This window comes from Mandrillus leucophaeus, unplaced genomic scaffold, assembly GCF_000951045.1.
Source record: "Mandrillus leucophaeus isolate KB7577 unplaced genomic scaffold, Mleu.le_1.0 Scaffold5, whole genome shotgun sequence".
In the NCBI taxonomy this organism is placed as follows: domain Eukaryota; kingdom Metazoa; phylum Chordata; class Mammalia; order Primates; family Cercopithecidae; genus Mandrillus; species Mandrillus leucophaeus.
The window spans coordinates 14,487,025-14,502,452 of record NW_012105364.1 but is presented as its reverse complement, the minus strand read 5'-3'; the positions used below and the strand labels follow the sequence as shown (position 1 = coordinate 14,502,452).

General features: G+C 36.3%; 1 protein-coding gene across 2 annotated transcripts in view; it reads left to right on the top strand.

Moving 5' to 3' along the window:
• CPED1 (cadherin-like and PC-esterase domain containing 1) overlaps positions 1-15,428 on the top strand; it is a 327,742-nt gene that overhangs the window by 19,243 nt on the left and 293,071 nt on the right. For both annotated transcript variants that reach the window (XM_011995975.1, XM_011995976.1), the window contains exon 3: positions 7,694-7,877. In XM_011995975.1, coding sequence (XP_011851365.1) covers positions 7,694-7,877 — 184 coding nt within the window. The remainder of the gene's footprint in view (positions 1-7,693; positions 7,878-15,428) is intronic.

The following is a 15,428-nucleotide window of genomic DNA, read 5'->3' as shown; positions in this document are numbered from 1 at the left end:
TTCCTTCCTTCCTTCCTTCCTTCCTTCCTTCCTTCCTTCCTTCCTTTCTTCCTTCCTTCCTTCCCTCTTTTTTTTAACCTCTTTTCTGCAATATGGAAGGGGTGGCTTGAGGTTTTTAGAAAATACTGTGATTTAGGTAGTAAAAGTCTGGCCTTCTGAAATTCTATCAGGGTACTCATCCATCCAGAAAACAAAACAAGAAAAGCACTCTTTTTCTGTCTATCCTAAGTCCAGTTTTCCTCATCTGCCTCCTCCCTGACACAACTTTAGAAAACCGAATCAAAGTTCTTCAAAGTCGAACCTATGTATAAAGACCAGCACAGAGTTATCAACCTTTAAATTTTCCACTACTCACTGCATTTAGGTTTCCTACTAGCTACTTAACAAGATAATAAGTAGCGTTGCATTGCTCCATTTTTATGATCATTGTCAGTCATTTCTTGTTGCCTATCTGACCCTATTTGCCACTCACAATAAAAAGGATTCATGGTACTGACCTTCAAGGTCAACAGCAAGGAACTTCAAGAGAAAAAAGACAATTCTTCAAGGCAAGGAAAAGATAAGAAGAGAAATTACCAATTTAATTTAATTACTTATTTTCTTTCATACACGATATTCACAATATAGGCAAGCAATAACACCAAATCATCTAAAAGAGCTCCTGGGTCATTCTTTAACAAACCAGAACCCTGATTTCCATCAGAAATTATATGATTTCATTAATGGTTTATTGCTCTTCTTGCTAAACACTAGTGCTCCTAATGAAGGCTAGAACCTGGATAGACTACTTCACTGTTGCATTCCCAGACCCTAAGACCATGCCTGTTACATAGAAAATGCTCGAAAATGTTAAATGGGCAAACGAAAGAATGATGAGAACAAGCCAGAGGACAGAGGCAGAATCGGTTTTGCCATCCAGAATCTGTCCCACCGGGTGCTTTTCTTCAGGAGCTCTCAGCAATCCCAGCCCAGGTGCAGGACAGGCAGGTTGCTGAGATCTCCCTCAGGTCCCTCAGCTCAGTGTTTCCACAGCATCCTATGCCTCCTGACTTACTGGACTTATCCTAGTTTATTATAACTAGTTGCTTACGTCTGATTTTCTTGGTGGGATGTTAGATCCTTAAAGGCAGAGGATTTACTGTGGATTCCAAGCTCTTTCATGTTTGATGTTTTGCCATGTGGATGTGAAGGAAGTGCAGCAGAGCAAGGAAATTTAATATATTAGATAGAGGGTGGTTGGAGTGTTGGACCATGGAATCTGAACTGCAGAGAGAGAAGCTGAGGAAAAAGGAGGCCAGTAGAAAGTTTAGGCTGTGCCCAGTGGCTCACACCTGTAATCCTAGCACTTTGAGAGGCCGAGGCAGATGGATTGCTTGAGCCCAGTAGTTCAAGACCAGTCTCGGCAAGGTGGTAAAAGCCCCATCTTTACAAAATAATAATAATAATGAAAAATAGCTGGATGTGGTAGCATGTACCTGTAGTCCTAGCTACTTGGAAGGCTGAGGTGGGAGAATGGCTTGAGCCTGAGAGGCGAAGGTTGTCGTAAGCCTAGATCATGCCACTGCACTCCAGCCTGAGTGACAGAGCCAGTTCCTGTCTCAAAAAAAAAAAAAACAAAAACAAAAAAAAACATTGTTGGTGAAAAGACTAATGATTGAAGAACCAATACATTGGAAATAAATGAGAAGAGCCAGATGCTTCAGTGCAATCAAAGAATGGAATATCTGAAATTTTATAATTTCAGAGGAGGGGCTGTTCTGGGACCTACAATGTCTAAGATATGACCATTGGAGCAAGTGTTTGAAACGAAGTGGAGGAGAGTCACTGGAGATGAAGAGGTCATGAATATTTTATGGCTTGAGATGCAGATATTGAACCCTTGACTGAGATATTCTAGTAGATTTTTTTTCCCACCTAATAGTTAAATAATTAAAGGGTGTGTGTATTTATAAAAAAGTAAGCTCATACTTTGCATTTATGTATCCATTCATTTGCTCATTTATTCATCCATTCTCTCTTATTTAGAACCTGGCAGTAAGTTGCATATACAACAATGGCCAAAGCAGACAAATCTAGGCCCTCATGGAACATAGTAGGAGAAGCGGACATTAAACAAATAATATATAGTTATACATCGCAAAGTGTGCCAGTGGGAAAATTATATTGAGGGATATAGGTGATAATGGGTTTTGACGATGCCTGTTTAAGTGGGTGCTATTTCATCAAAGCTCTATTGGAAATACATTTTTTTTTTTTTTTACTTTTTGAAAAGTTTTTTGAGACAGAGTCTCACTCTGTCACTGTGGCTGGAGTGCAGTGGCACGATCTCAGCTCACTGCACCCTCCACATCCAGGGTTCAAGCATTCTCCTGACTCAGCCTCCAGAGTAGCTGGGATTACAGGTACACCACTATGCCCAGCTACTTTTTTTCTACTTTTAGTAGAGACAAGGTTTCACCATGTTGGCCAGGCTGATTTTGAACTCCTGACCTCAAGTGATACTCCTATCTTATCTTCTCAGAGTGCTGGGATTACAGGCGTGAGCCACCATGCCCTGCAGGAATACATTTTTGATAAGGAAACTTTATTACTTTTTTTATCTCTCTTATTTGTATATAAATCCACACGTGAGTGAACTTGCCTACCATTAGATATTGAAGGTTGGGATAGCCCCAAAATACAGTTTGGGAGTACAGTCAGAAGGTGCTCTGTGACATGGAGTAGTTCTGAGAAATGTGAGAAATGTGTAGCTCTCCCATAATCAGCTTGAGATTCAGTTAAATCAGCTGTAAGATGCAGACAGAAGTACACTAAAGCTTCGTTTAGAGAGGGACATCCTTTCAAGCCTCAGCTTGCATATCCAGAAACCTGTGTCCTGCAATTATAAGATATTTTTTAAATAGAAAATGTATATGATATAGATCCCAGAAAATTCCTTCCATTTACTTCTTACATTCCCAAAAATAAGTGTACATTTCACGAGTGGGGAAGAGAATCTGTATTTTATTCTTACAGTGGAAAAATGAAAACATAATTCACTATGATAGACTCTATAATATTTCTAAAATGCCAAAATCTGGACCAGGAAGGCGATTTAACTTTTAGTCATATATGACACACATCCAAAGTCTACTAGATGATTTGTATTTGAGCATCAAAAGATGTCATAAATACATGGCTACTTTAATAAATCCAGAAAAAAATCTTTCTGCTATATGAAAAAAAAACAAGTTTTATTTTTCAGCCTTACTGTATTTTGAAGAGCTATATTTCTTGGTTTCATGGTGAGTCTTGGTAAAGATTTTTTAACAGTGTAAGTAACTGAGAAATGCAGTACTTTTATAATGTAGCTCTTTATTAAATTTTTTACTGTAAATTCATTATTTTACTTAAATATTTAACTCTATATTTGTCATTCTTGCTAGTATTTACAGTTCTATTGAAATAAATTTGTGAATACAAGTCTTAACCACTTTCTATTCCCAGTCTTCCATGGCTTTATTTATAACAAAGACTTCTACATATTGAAGGAAAAGATGTTTGTATTCACTCATTCAAAGAATATTTGTTATGTGTCTCTTATATGCCAAGTACTGTTTTTAGGCTGGGAAAGCAAAATTGAACAAAACAGACAAAAACATATGCTTTCATTTAGCTTCCATCCTGGTATGAAGAGAGAGAAAATAAACATAATAAGTTTCTAAGATACGGGAGGCCCAGGAAAATAAAATCAAATAAATGTAATAAGTAAACAAATTATATTTATGCATTAAAACATAATGACTTCTATAGAGGAAAATGTATATCAGGTATATGAAATCATACATATTATTGCAAAAATGCCTGTTATGACAGAGATCAAACCATATTAATTGAAAAGCTTATGGAATTTTGAATATAAAATTATACTATAATATAGATTATTATTCAGTTTTATTTACATATCTTTAACATAATTTATTGGTGAGACACCATGTTGGACACTTTCATATTGAAAATTCATTTAATTCCCTGATACAGTAGGATTTGTTACTTCATTTACACATGTGAGAAAACTCTGATGTGGGTAGATTAAATAATTTAGCTCAGTAGATGAAGCAAGCAGTGATGGAGCCAGAATTCAAATCCAGATTTTTGATTCCCAGTCTTCTCTTTTTACTCTACATTGCTGCATCCAATGCTCCCAGTACTTTATGACAACATTCTGTCCTTTGCTTTATCTCAGATGGCACAAAGTTTTCAGATTTTGGACATCCTTTCAGTAAAAATAAAAAGTGTCCAGTTATAAAATAACTTTTATGTCGTCTAACAAAGGGATAAGGAAATATTTTGCAGCTCTCTCAAGATGAGAGAGACGCAAGTGAACACTCAGAATCAACATTCAGTAACACTCATTCTTTTCTAAATTCTGGGCCAGCAGGGTTGTTTCAAGTGAAGTTGTTGTAGCAGTGGCCAGGTTGAACGTATTCTTCCATTAAAAATATACCTTTGGAATTGTGAGAATAATCAGGACCTCTTATTTCTGAAAGTGCTGCTATTAGCGTTTGATGACCTCGCACTTGCTAGTGTGGTTGACATAATTGTTCACATCGTTTTAATTTCACATACGCAATGTGTGCACCTGTTGTCAGACTGGCTGAAACTCTTCTTACCCTTTGGTATTGAGCCATTCTGCTGATACAGTGTGTTATAAATATGACAAGGACAGCAGCAGTTTGTATTACAGGATAATACAACATAATGCTACTGACAAGCTCATTTCCTATTTATTCCCTATAGTCTGAGATGTGGGTTAAAATTTCAGTCTATGCTATGAAGGTTATTACCAAATATGGCCAATAATTGTACTTTATTTAGATGTAGTATACCCTCTACAGGGTATATTAGTAAAAGTTACATTGTTCTTGCTTAAATTGATCTTTATTTGGGGAAAAAGAGGATGGTATCTTTCAAAATGAAAACTACTCAAAGTTTTAAAATATATCTTCCTTGTGTGAAATCCCTTTTGTATTTGAACCAGCTGTAATAGAGAGGAGCATCCTGTGATTACAAAAGAAAATGTGACATGGGAATTCTGGACACAGGGGGTTTGCTTGAGTGACACTGATATACTGGGAAGCATCTGTCTTCCCCTTGCACCTAGACACTTGTTTGTTTACTTTGGCTTTCTACAGGCTACTCAGTTCCCTCTAACCCCTGTGTCCAAAGGCTAAATGTGTATTTGATTTCAAACACTCCTTACACATTTATTATTGCCAACAATTATAACATTTGGGGAGAATTGTGTCCCAAGTTTCACTTAAATTGTTGCATTTAAATGGTTTTCTCATCAATAAAACGCAGTGTCTTTTAACAAAGGAAAATATCTAATCAATCTCGTTCTCCCAAAGTAGCACGTACAGAAGGTACGATTAGCCAGAGTTCTATTCCTTTTCATTATATTCATTATACTTATCACACACATAGTAAGCAACTATGTTAACGTGTGCCAGGCAGAGCGCAAACTCAGAAGCAGTTTTTCCAGACTCATTGTTCTTTTTGATATGTTATTATTTAAAAAAATACCTCATAGTACCTCCTACATAGCAAGCATGGTTCTGAGCACTTTACAAGTGTTAACTGTCTAATCCTCATAGCACCTTAGGAAGAAGGTATTGTCTGAAGTCACACAGATAATGCTGGTGCAGCCAGGTGATTTGAATACAGCAGTTTAGATCCAGAGTTTGTGTCCTCCTGAACTACTCTATGCTTTATCTATGAATTTTCAGCTAGCAATAGTTTGTAAGCAATAAAAAAATAGCATATGGTTCCTGACCTCAAAGGATTTACAATCTAACTCTGTTTCTTCTTTCTTTCAATATGCGTCTTCAAATATTTTGATAACTGCTATGATTCATTAATTTACTAAATATCTTCATTTATTAAGCATGTACCATATATCATGTCTTGGGATAGACATTTGAGAGACATGAACAATGCAGGCTGGGCTGTTAAGGGGCTGATATGAGAAAAATGTAATTTCCTTTCATGAGTGCTAATGAAAGTATGCATTTCAATTAAACATTTCCATAAGAGATAATGTTTGACTATTGAGAGTTGATTTGGAATTTGATAAGCGAAATAACGAAAAGAGGAAGGAATTGTAGGTGGAAGGAACAGTGATGTGCAAAAGAGCAGGTTGTGGGTCAGGAATAAAGATGATTAAGAGTGTGATGTGATCTGACCAGAGTAGGAAGGCAGGGTATAAGTTTAAATGATCTTGTGTTTCTTGATAAAGATGTAGAATTGGGCCGAGTGCGGTGTCTCACGCCTGTAATCCCAGCACTTTGGGAGGCCACGGTGGGCGGATCGCAAGGTCAGGAGATCGAGACCATCCTGGCTAACAAGGTGAAACCCCATCTCTACTAAAAATACAAAAATTAGCTGGGCATGGTGGCAGGCTCCCGTAGTCCCAACTACTCTGGAGGCTGAGGCAGGAGAATGGCATGAACCCTGGAGGAGGAGCTTGCAGTGAGCCGAGATTGCGCCACGGAACTCCAACCTGGGCAACAGAGCGAGACTCTGTCTCAAAAAAAATAAAAAATGAAAAATAAAAACAATAAAAGAAAAAATAAAAGATGTAGAATTGATTGATTCTATCAGTATGGGAAATAATGAAGACATTTAAGTGCTGAATAACATGGCATTCACAATATGAAAGAGATCATATTTTAGGTTAATAAAATGGACAGGTTGACTCAGAGCTGTCATTGCAAGTAATTTAGATTCCCAGCTGTGTTTTTTACCAAGTCCCCGTCATCTTCTCCACCACCTCCTTTGGCTCCTCTTGTTCAGCGTCTCTCCTGGTTTTTGCTGACCTTCATGCAATCTCATCACTCCTTCTAGTAATAAAAATCATCTGTACTTTATCGAGGTTTAATCTCAAGTTTTCAGAAAAACCCCAGTATCTGCCATTAAGCCTTATAATGAATTTAAATTTCAGCCTTCTTTTTCCTTGTCAATTCAAAAATCTCCTTTGTTAGTAGAATTGCAATTTCTATTTTGAGAAAGAGGAATATTTATATGAAAGAGCAATAAACTATTGAGATAATAACCTGGAATTATGATACTTCAGTAGTTCTCCTCTCCTCACATGTGAAGACCCATTCTGTCTCACTGAGATGCGTTCCAGTTTTGCTACAACCTAATTGAGAGAAAGTGCAGCATTGTTTATCTACAAAGAGCTCTGGACTGCTTCTCACCTCTACCCCTTCCTGACCATGTCCTTTCCGTACAAAACCCATCCTCTCTGAGTGTTTCCTCGACCGTGTTTACCTAAAAGAGCTATTGAAAGACAATGCAGCTAGAACTACTTTATAAAAGCACAGTGCAGATGAAAGGCACTGCTATTAATTTGTATTTTCAGCTAGAGTTGAGCTCTATATTTCTATGCATCAGTATTCCTCCAAGAACCTCTATATTTTATAGCCTAAAATTTTCATCTTTCTGTTACAGTGAGGACAATTCAGCTGGCCTTCAGTTCTTGCATATGAGGTCATCTTTGTCCTTGTCAGTCTTTCAGAGAAATTGTCTTTCACTTCTAGAGAAAAACTTAAGAAAAACTTCCCAAATAGTCCTTGATTTGCATTCGTGATGTCCTTCAAGGGAAATGTACTACTTTTTTATATTGAAATTTTATGCTTTCTTTTCTTAGGTCGAAGACTCAATGGAGACACACTTTGGCAGCCATGGCCGAAGGGCCATACTCTACAGGCCTCCTTTCTACAGCAAAACAGAGCTTGGGCTACACCAGCGCATTCTGACTCAACATGGCTATACCGTTGTGATCGCTGAAGAAAGGCACAATGCTGGCCTTGGACTGGCGCTACTAGAACAAGGTCAGAATAGTAAGAAGTAACTGCCAAAGTCACTTGACATATAATGTTAAACAATTTCTAGAATGTGCTACTATCTCCCTCTAAAAAAATTATAAAACCAAATGTTTATCCTTGACCAACTTTCTCATATCATAGAAAACTTATCTCTTTTTTTACTTCCTCTCTATTTTTCTTTAACTTTATCTCTTTATTCCTGAAATTATTTTGTTTATATTTTTGTAGCATTTTGGAGTCGCATAGTTCATGTTTAAATGCCACATAAAAAATGTTTATGTTTATGAGACTGAATACATGTTCTGCCCAGCACCCAAACTGCTTCATATTTTAAGAAAATTGCAGCTTCATCTGACTGCAAGTAGAATGTGCTGGAAATTGTTTCCAGAAGCCAGCTTAAATGTGATTCACAGATTGGCTCTAAATAGGAAAGAAGTATGGATATTAATCATATGCACCATTACTTGTCAAGTACATTTATTTCTGTCATTTGGAGAGAATAATAAGAGATAAGTTTTTAAACAAGTTTTTTTTGCAAAGAAAGTTGAGTAAATAATGAGACTCAAAAGGGCAATAACAATAAGACCTACCATTTCTTGAGCAAGTAACTGTGGCAGATTCCATGCCATCCTCTGTACTCATGATCACATTTAACCTACACTATAGCTGCCAAGCATCCTGAGATGAAGAAATATTAATTCCAACTTCAAACCCAGATTGCAGAAAAGGAAACTGAGGCTTTACCAGCTGAAGTGATACACCTTGCATCTTACATCTGGTGTGAGGGATGGACAGATGATGATACCTGTGTTTCAACTCTCACTTTCTCTGCTCTGGCTTTTTACCTCTTTGATACTTCAGTCTCTCCTTTGGTTCATAACCCTGCACTTATCTATCATTATGAGAGCTCAATGATGCAGAACCCTCATTCAGAATAAGCAAATCAGATTTTTCTCTTTATGATTGTACAATATATCTATTTTCCTATTTATTAAAAGGGGAGGAGGATAAGCACTTTGAATTAACTGTTTATCTCAGCCTTTGTTTCCTTTGGGGGAGAATAGTCAGATCCTGGTATCACAGTAGTTTTCACAACAATCTTGCCATCAGCACAGCACTCCTCCAGTTAGATGCCCCCTTGCTGGTTTGTGCTGAAAGCAAGTTGGGAAGATATTTCTGAGAAGGTTGGGGACTGTTTAGCCATGACCATCCTTTAACACATTGGCAGTGAAATTGTGAGCTACTTAGAAGAAACTCTCAGGAAGTAGAATCCAGAAGATCTGCTTTGATGAGAAGAAAGAAGGTCTTAAAATATGCAGAGCCTGGGTCATGGGGACACAGGCTTTTGTTTACTCCATTTAGTCATCACTGCCTTCTAGGAGTAGTGTGGAAATCTAAAGCACTGAGCTTCTGGAAGCAAATGAGGAAAAGAAAACAAAATAAGAAAGCTCTGGAATATTAAGGAAAGCTGAAAAGAAACTTTGCAAACCTTATATTTTTACTGATGTTGGCTCTATTCTGTAAGACCAATCTAAAGTTCTGGAATACCCATAAGTGATATTTAAAAACCTATTTATCAGAATAGCTATTGGTGTAAAGAAAAAAATATAAAATGTTTAATCTTTCTTTCATTCCACAAAATATTTCATCCCATCCCTAAAAGGGGTGATTGTATAACTACTGCACACTGCCATGGGACCCATGCTCCTGGAGTCGTGCAGAGTGGCCCTGATAACATGCTACTATTTTCGAAAATTCCTAAATTTTCCTGCCTTCTTGGTGCTGCTACTGACTTTCTATGGGCACAACATGGATTATCTGTACATTTCAACTTCAATTCAATTTTAGTTTTCAATTTTCTCCAGCTGCAAAGCAGATGGGTTATAGCTCCTCTTTCCCTCGATGTTCTTGGGCCAGTTTTACCAGAGAAAGGAGACTTACTCTGCAGCTTCCAAATATCAAGGAAGTGCAAAAACAGCCTGAAGGCAACAGAATCTGGCAGCCAAAGGAACTGCTGGGCCCAGTGGCACAAGATAACTATATAGTGTCCCTAGAATTTGTCAGTGTAAATGCTGATTTGGTTTACTTTTCCCACATTCCCACAGCTTTTAAAACATCTAGATCCTACCTCTGTCTTGGCATTCTTTTACTGTGTATAATAAGATATTTTTACTGGATAGGTCTCAAGAAAGAGTAGTAATTTCCCAATTTCATGAGTATGGAACATTGATTTTTATTTTTTTTATTTGATTTTGTAGTTTTTACTGTGAGAACAATATGCATCAAATACCTGAATTTTTTTTTTAAAAGAGTCGTGACTACAATCTAACATTTTCTTGATGATTTATTGTATAGAAAGAAAACATTTTTATTGCAGCCTATTTTCCATGCCACAAATTTAATCTATAAATTATGTTTGAACTGAGGTACTTGCTACAAAACAGTATTTCCTAGAGATGTGATTCTTGCAGAATTTGTTTTGCTTTAGTTTCACATATTCACCTCATGGTTATTTTTACCATGTGTATATCAACAGAGAATATGAAACTATAGTGGGAATGTTTAAACGAAACCTCTCCAAGTTGAGCAGCCTGTGGAAAGAGGAAACAATTCAGAATAATCCAGAGCCCTACTCCACTTCCTTTTACCACTGCATTTTCTGCTTTTTAACCTGCAATTTGAAAATATTACATTAAAAACAAAAGAGATACTCTCACAAATGTTACTGAGTACCAAGGTGCAGATTTGACACTTTGATAAAATGTATTTTTCATCCTAGGACAATACCTATAGAAGGTATTTTCTCTATTTTGCCTATTTCACCTGCTTTCCTGTCCTTTCCTGATCCACCCCATTCACCTTATTATTTATGTATAAGGTGATCCTTATTATTTATGTATACTTGAGTAGTACATATTTAGCAATTTTCTGTCAATTTCTGAATACATACTGCACTTTCAAATTATGTGTATTATAATCTACACACACAAAAAAACCGAAATGCAAACCAGTAATCAAGCTACAGAATTAAAGTCACTCGCTTTGTACCATCCTTTGAAGCACAAGTGACCCCTTTCCAGCTTGGAGCCATTCTTTTTTAAACTTTTGAGGAACATAAAAGGATAAAAATCAGCAAAACTAAAATGGTCATAGGCCAGATAGGAAATACTCCACTATTAAATATAATATTTACTAGTAGAGTAACCTTTCAGTTTTGTATTCGATTTAGTTTTCCTATGACTTGTATACTAGACACTTATTGAAAAGGAAAAAGTAGGCAATTTTGAGTCCTACATTAGAATATGGGTGTTATGTCACCCCACCGACTGGTTAATTCCTTTCTAATGACATAAGAGAAATGGATGTCTCTATTGGGAAAGATTTTAAGCCTATGAACATGTGACTTAAGCAAGTTAAGTTCTCTGAGCCCTAGTTCTCTTATCTGTTAAAGGCATTAATGTTCCTAACTTCAGAATAGTATGTGGTGGGGACTGAATCACTTGGTCCAACCTTATCAGAGTTCTAGAAAGAGACAAAGTAAAGTCCAGTGAGTGTTTTATCTCATGCAGAAGCCAGAGAAAGGGGCCCAGGAGTTTACATGTTAAAAACAGCCACAAGTAATTCTTATGTGTAGCCCAGTTCGGGGAGCATTGTTCTGAGGGACATATTATTGGTTCAAAGAGTAACAATTTTTAGAGTTAATTTTGGGAATAAAACAATGCAGCAGTCTGCTTGCTATTATGCTATTACATTGCCTATGATCTAACTGCATAGGTATTTACAAACAGCATTTCATCTTTAAACTGATTTTGAGAACAGTATGAGACAATTGTCTTTACAGATTTAGGCCTAGAAAACATAACAGAGTAAAAACATGCACTATTATGGTTCTCCCATCCCTTGCTTTGGAAAAATATATCTTATGCCCCTGCATTTGTGAGAACATATAATTCTCTAAAGGAAAAGATAGAAGCACCATTCAATTATTCTGTTTCCTATCATGTAAGTGCTGTTTAGTAAATCAATGCTTCAGCATATAGTGGCCTAAAAAGAAAAGTTTTTATCCTACTCCAATGGTAAAATCCAAGTAGTATGTGGTCAAGGGACTCTGACTTAGAGTAGATTTTATCATTGAATCAGAATCATTTACGTATACTTGAAGAGTACTGGATATTTGGCAATTTTCTGTTAATTTCTGAATACATATTATACTTTCAAATTATGTATATTATAATCCACGTGGAAAACAAAATGCAAACCTGCAATCAAGCTACAGAATTAAAGTCAGTCTTGCTGTTTAAAATTGCTCTTGTTTTTATAACTTGGGGGTTTCACATAGAATGTTTTTTGAAGAAATACAGAAAGTAAAAGACCATATAGATGTTCTTGCCAAGGGCTGGCAAACTATGGTACACTGGCTGAATCTGGCCCACTGCCTGATTTTGTAAATAAAGTTTTATTAGAAAACAGCCACTCTCCTCTGTTTTTGTATTGCCTTTGGCAGCATTTGTTTTACAAAGGCAGAGTTGATTAATTGCAACAGAGGCTGTATGGCTTTTAAAACCTAAAATTTTTATTATTAGGCCCTTTACAGAAAAACCTTTCCTAGCTCCTGTATCCAGAATAAGCCTGTGTAACTTGATGTCATACCAAGTTGAGGATTCAACTCTAGGACTGAGATGTTTCATTTTTTAAACTTACACCACATCTTATTCAAAAAGGATATGATGGTTTACAATAAAATATATAATAACAAAATTAATAAAATATACATATAAAATTAGGGGCCAAACTGGTTATTCCACTTAGCTGCCATAATTTAGGCTTAGTTTTGTCCATGAGCCTCTAAACACCTAGAACAACAAGAGAAAGAATAGAAGTTTTACTCTCAGGAAGAAGGAACCATCATGATTCATCCCCCTAACTTCCCACGTGCTCAAATAAGATATTGAAAACAATTTTTTTCAAAGGGAGTATTAAGTAAACAACAGTAAGTTATGCAGTGGGTCAAAAGTCAGAGCAACATTTGTATTGCAAATGAAGTAGATGTCATATCTTGGTTCATATAGCAACATTTTAATATGAGTTCAGAGTATAACATTACAGCATGATATAGCGAAGACATTTCTATAAAGGGCTAGAGTTAATACTATGATAAATAGTATTTATTGGAATTTGTATTGATATTAAACTTGATACAGTGTGTTCTGGAGAACAGTATTTAAATGATGCTATTTGACAGCTTTTCACCTCCTAATAAGGACACTGTTATTTACGCAAATATGTTCTTGGGAAATACTATTAAAAGATATAGTTAACAGAGCAAGAGATACAGATCACTACTTAATGTTGTGGAAAATATAAAAAGAAAGATCTATTTCCTTGTTTATAATTTAATGGTTTTCTATCTTCCTATATTTTATTTACATTCACTTGCACTTTAAAAAATGTCCAACATCAGTATACCACTTGGAATCTAGTCTCATTTTGAAGGTTTATTTATAGTGGCTACTTGCCAAAAGCTGTTTCTGAAGTTTGTATAGAAAAGAAACATCCACTACAGATCAATCTTAACCTTTGTAATGGAAAACATATTTCACATTTTTCTTTTTATTTGTAATAATAAAGAAGCTATAAGGAAGTCGAACTTTAAATTACCCATAAGTAAGATGAGTTTAACCACAATAATAACTTTCTTGGGGTGGTAGTAGACTTTGGGAATTAAAAAGTATAAGCATTGAAGTAAGACAGAACCTAGGTTGGAGTCCTTAGTGTTACCTTTTAATGGTTACATAACCTTGGGCAAGTATCTTATCCTCTCAAAGTCTTGGCTTTCTCATCTACAACTTGATCCTTTTGAGGTTGTTTTAAGAATGGTGCATAGTAATCACTCTATAAACGGGAGATAATATTGTTAACTACTGTATTATACTAATATTGTTAACTATATTAACTACTGTCAAGAACTAGTTACAGAAAGGAGAACATGACATTTCCCCTGTAGGGAGATGTATTTAAAATACGCCATAGTATAAGAGTGCTGCTGTTGGATGTTATTGTGGGTAAAATGAACTTGATGGGTGTTTTTCAATTTAGCCTTCTCGACTTCTATGTTCTCATTAAAAGGTCTGGGTTGTAAATCCTCATGAAATTCTGACAACTCTCCTGGATTATTCTCGTGGAAAAATCTCACATTAAAAAAAAAATTGTAAGCTTCCTAAGGTCAGGGACCATGTCTTTTCTGCTTATCATTTATAACCACACCTTCCACATAGGGGCATCCCATAAGTATGTATTAAATACATGAACAAAGGAGGGTAACACAGTGCATCAATATTTGGACTCCCAAAACAGCAGATTCACTCAGGAAACTCATATTAAAACTTAATTTATAAAACTTTTATTTTATTTGACTTTAGAGGAACACTGATATTCTAATTAGACTTAAATCCACTCTTACACCAAAGATAATGAAACCATAAATATAGTATTACATAGGGCTGATAGTTTATACATCCAAAGATTCTATACTGCTGGGGCTTTTAAGTACTTGTGTCCATTTTTAAGAATTTTACTCTTTCCTTGCTTTCGAGGCTCTCCTGTTACATTTGCAGGTTACTTGACCTATTGATTTTGGGACAGGTTGGATGAGTTTCATTCTATACATATTCAGTTGTAGGTGTTGTGAACTTTTCATAGGGATGTATTCAGCAGAAACTGAAGCAAGCAGAAACTGAAGCAAGCAGAAAGGCCAGGTCAGGAGATGTAGATTTGTGGGTCATCTTCTGAGAGGTGATAATTGATTTACTGAAGGTTCAATAGCCTGTAAAGCAGTGTAACACAAGTGTTACCTAAGGATGCTCTCTGGTAAAAGTAAGTATACAGCTTTTGCTACTTGTGAACCTACAAAGCAAGAAGGAGAACAGTCAAAAACCACGTCATATCACTTAGGTCCTATCTGCGTCTTCTGTATTACGCTCTGTAGTTTATTTCTTAGTGTAATGTAAGTTTTATTGGTCTTCCAGTTCTTTGCTTTGAAAAAACATGTATTGGCCGGGTGCAGTGGCTCAAGCCTGTAATCCCAGCACTTTGGGAGGCTGAGACGGGTGGATCACGAGGTGAGGAGATCGAGACCATCCTGGCTAACACGGTGAAACCCCGTCTCTACTAAAAAGTACAAAAAACTAGCTGGGCGAAGTTGCGGGCGCCTGTAGTCCCAGCTACTCGGGAGGCTGAGGCAGGAGAATGGCGTAAGCCCAGGAGGCGGAGCTTGCAGTGAGCTGAGATCCGGCCACTGCACTCCAGCCTGGGCGACAGAGCGAGACTTCGTCTCAAAAAAAAAAAAAAAAAAAAAGAAAAAAGAAGAAAAAAAAGAAAAAACATGTATTACGATCCAGAATTTTAATAACACACTTCTCTAGAAAAAAAAGACACCATCAAATTATTCTCTTTCCTATCATCCGGGTGCTGTTCAGTAAATCATTGTTTTACTTCATAGGATAGTAAGTGGCCAAAAAAAAGAGATACATATTTTTCTAAGTGTTTAACCTGCTCCTG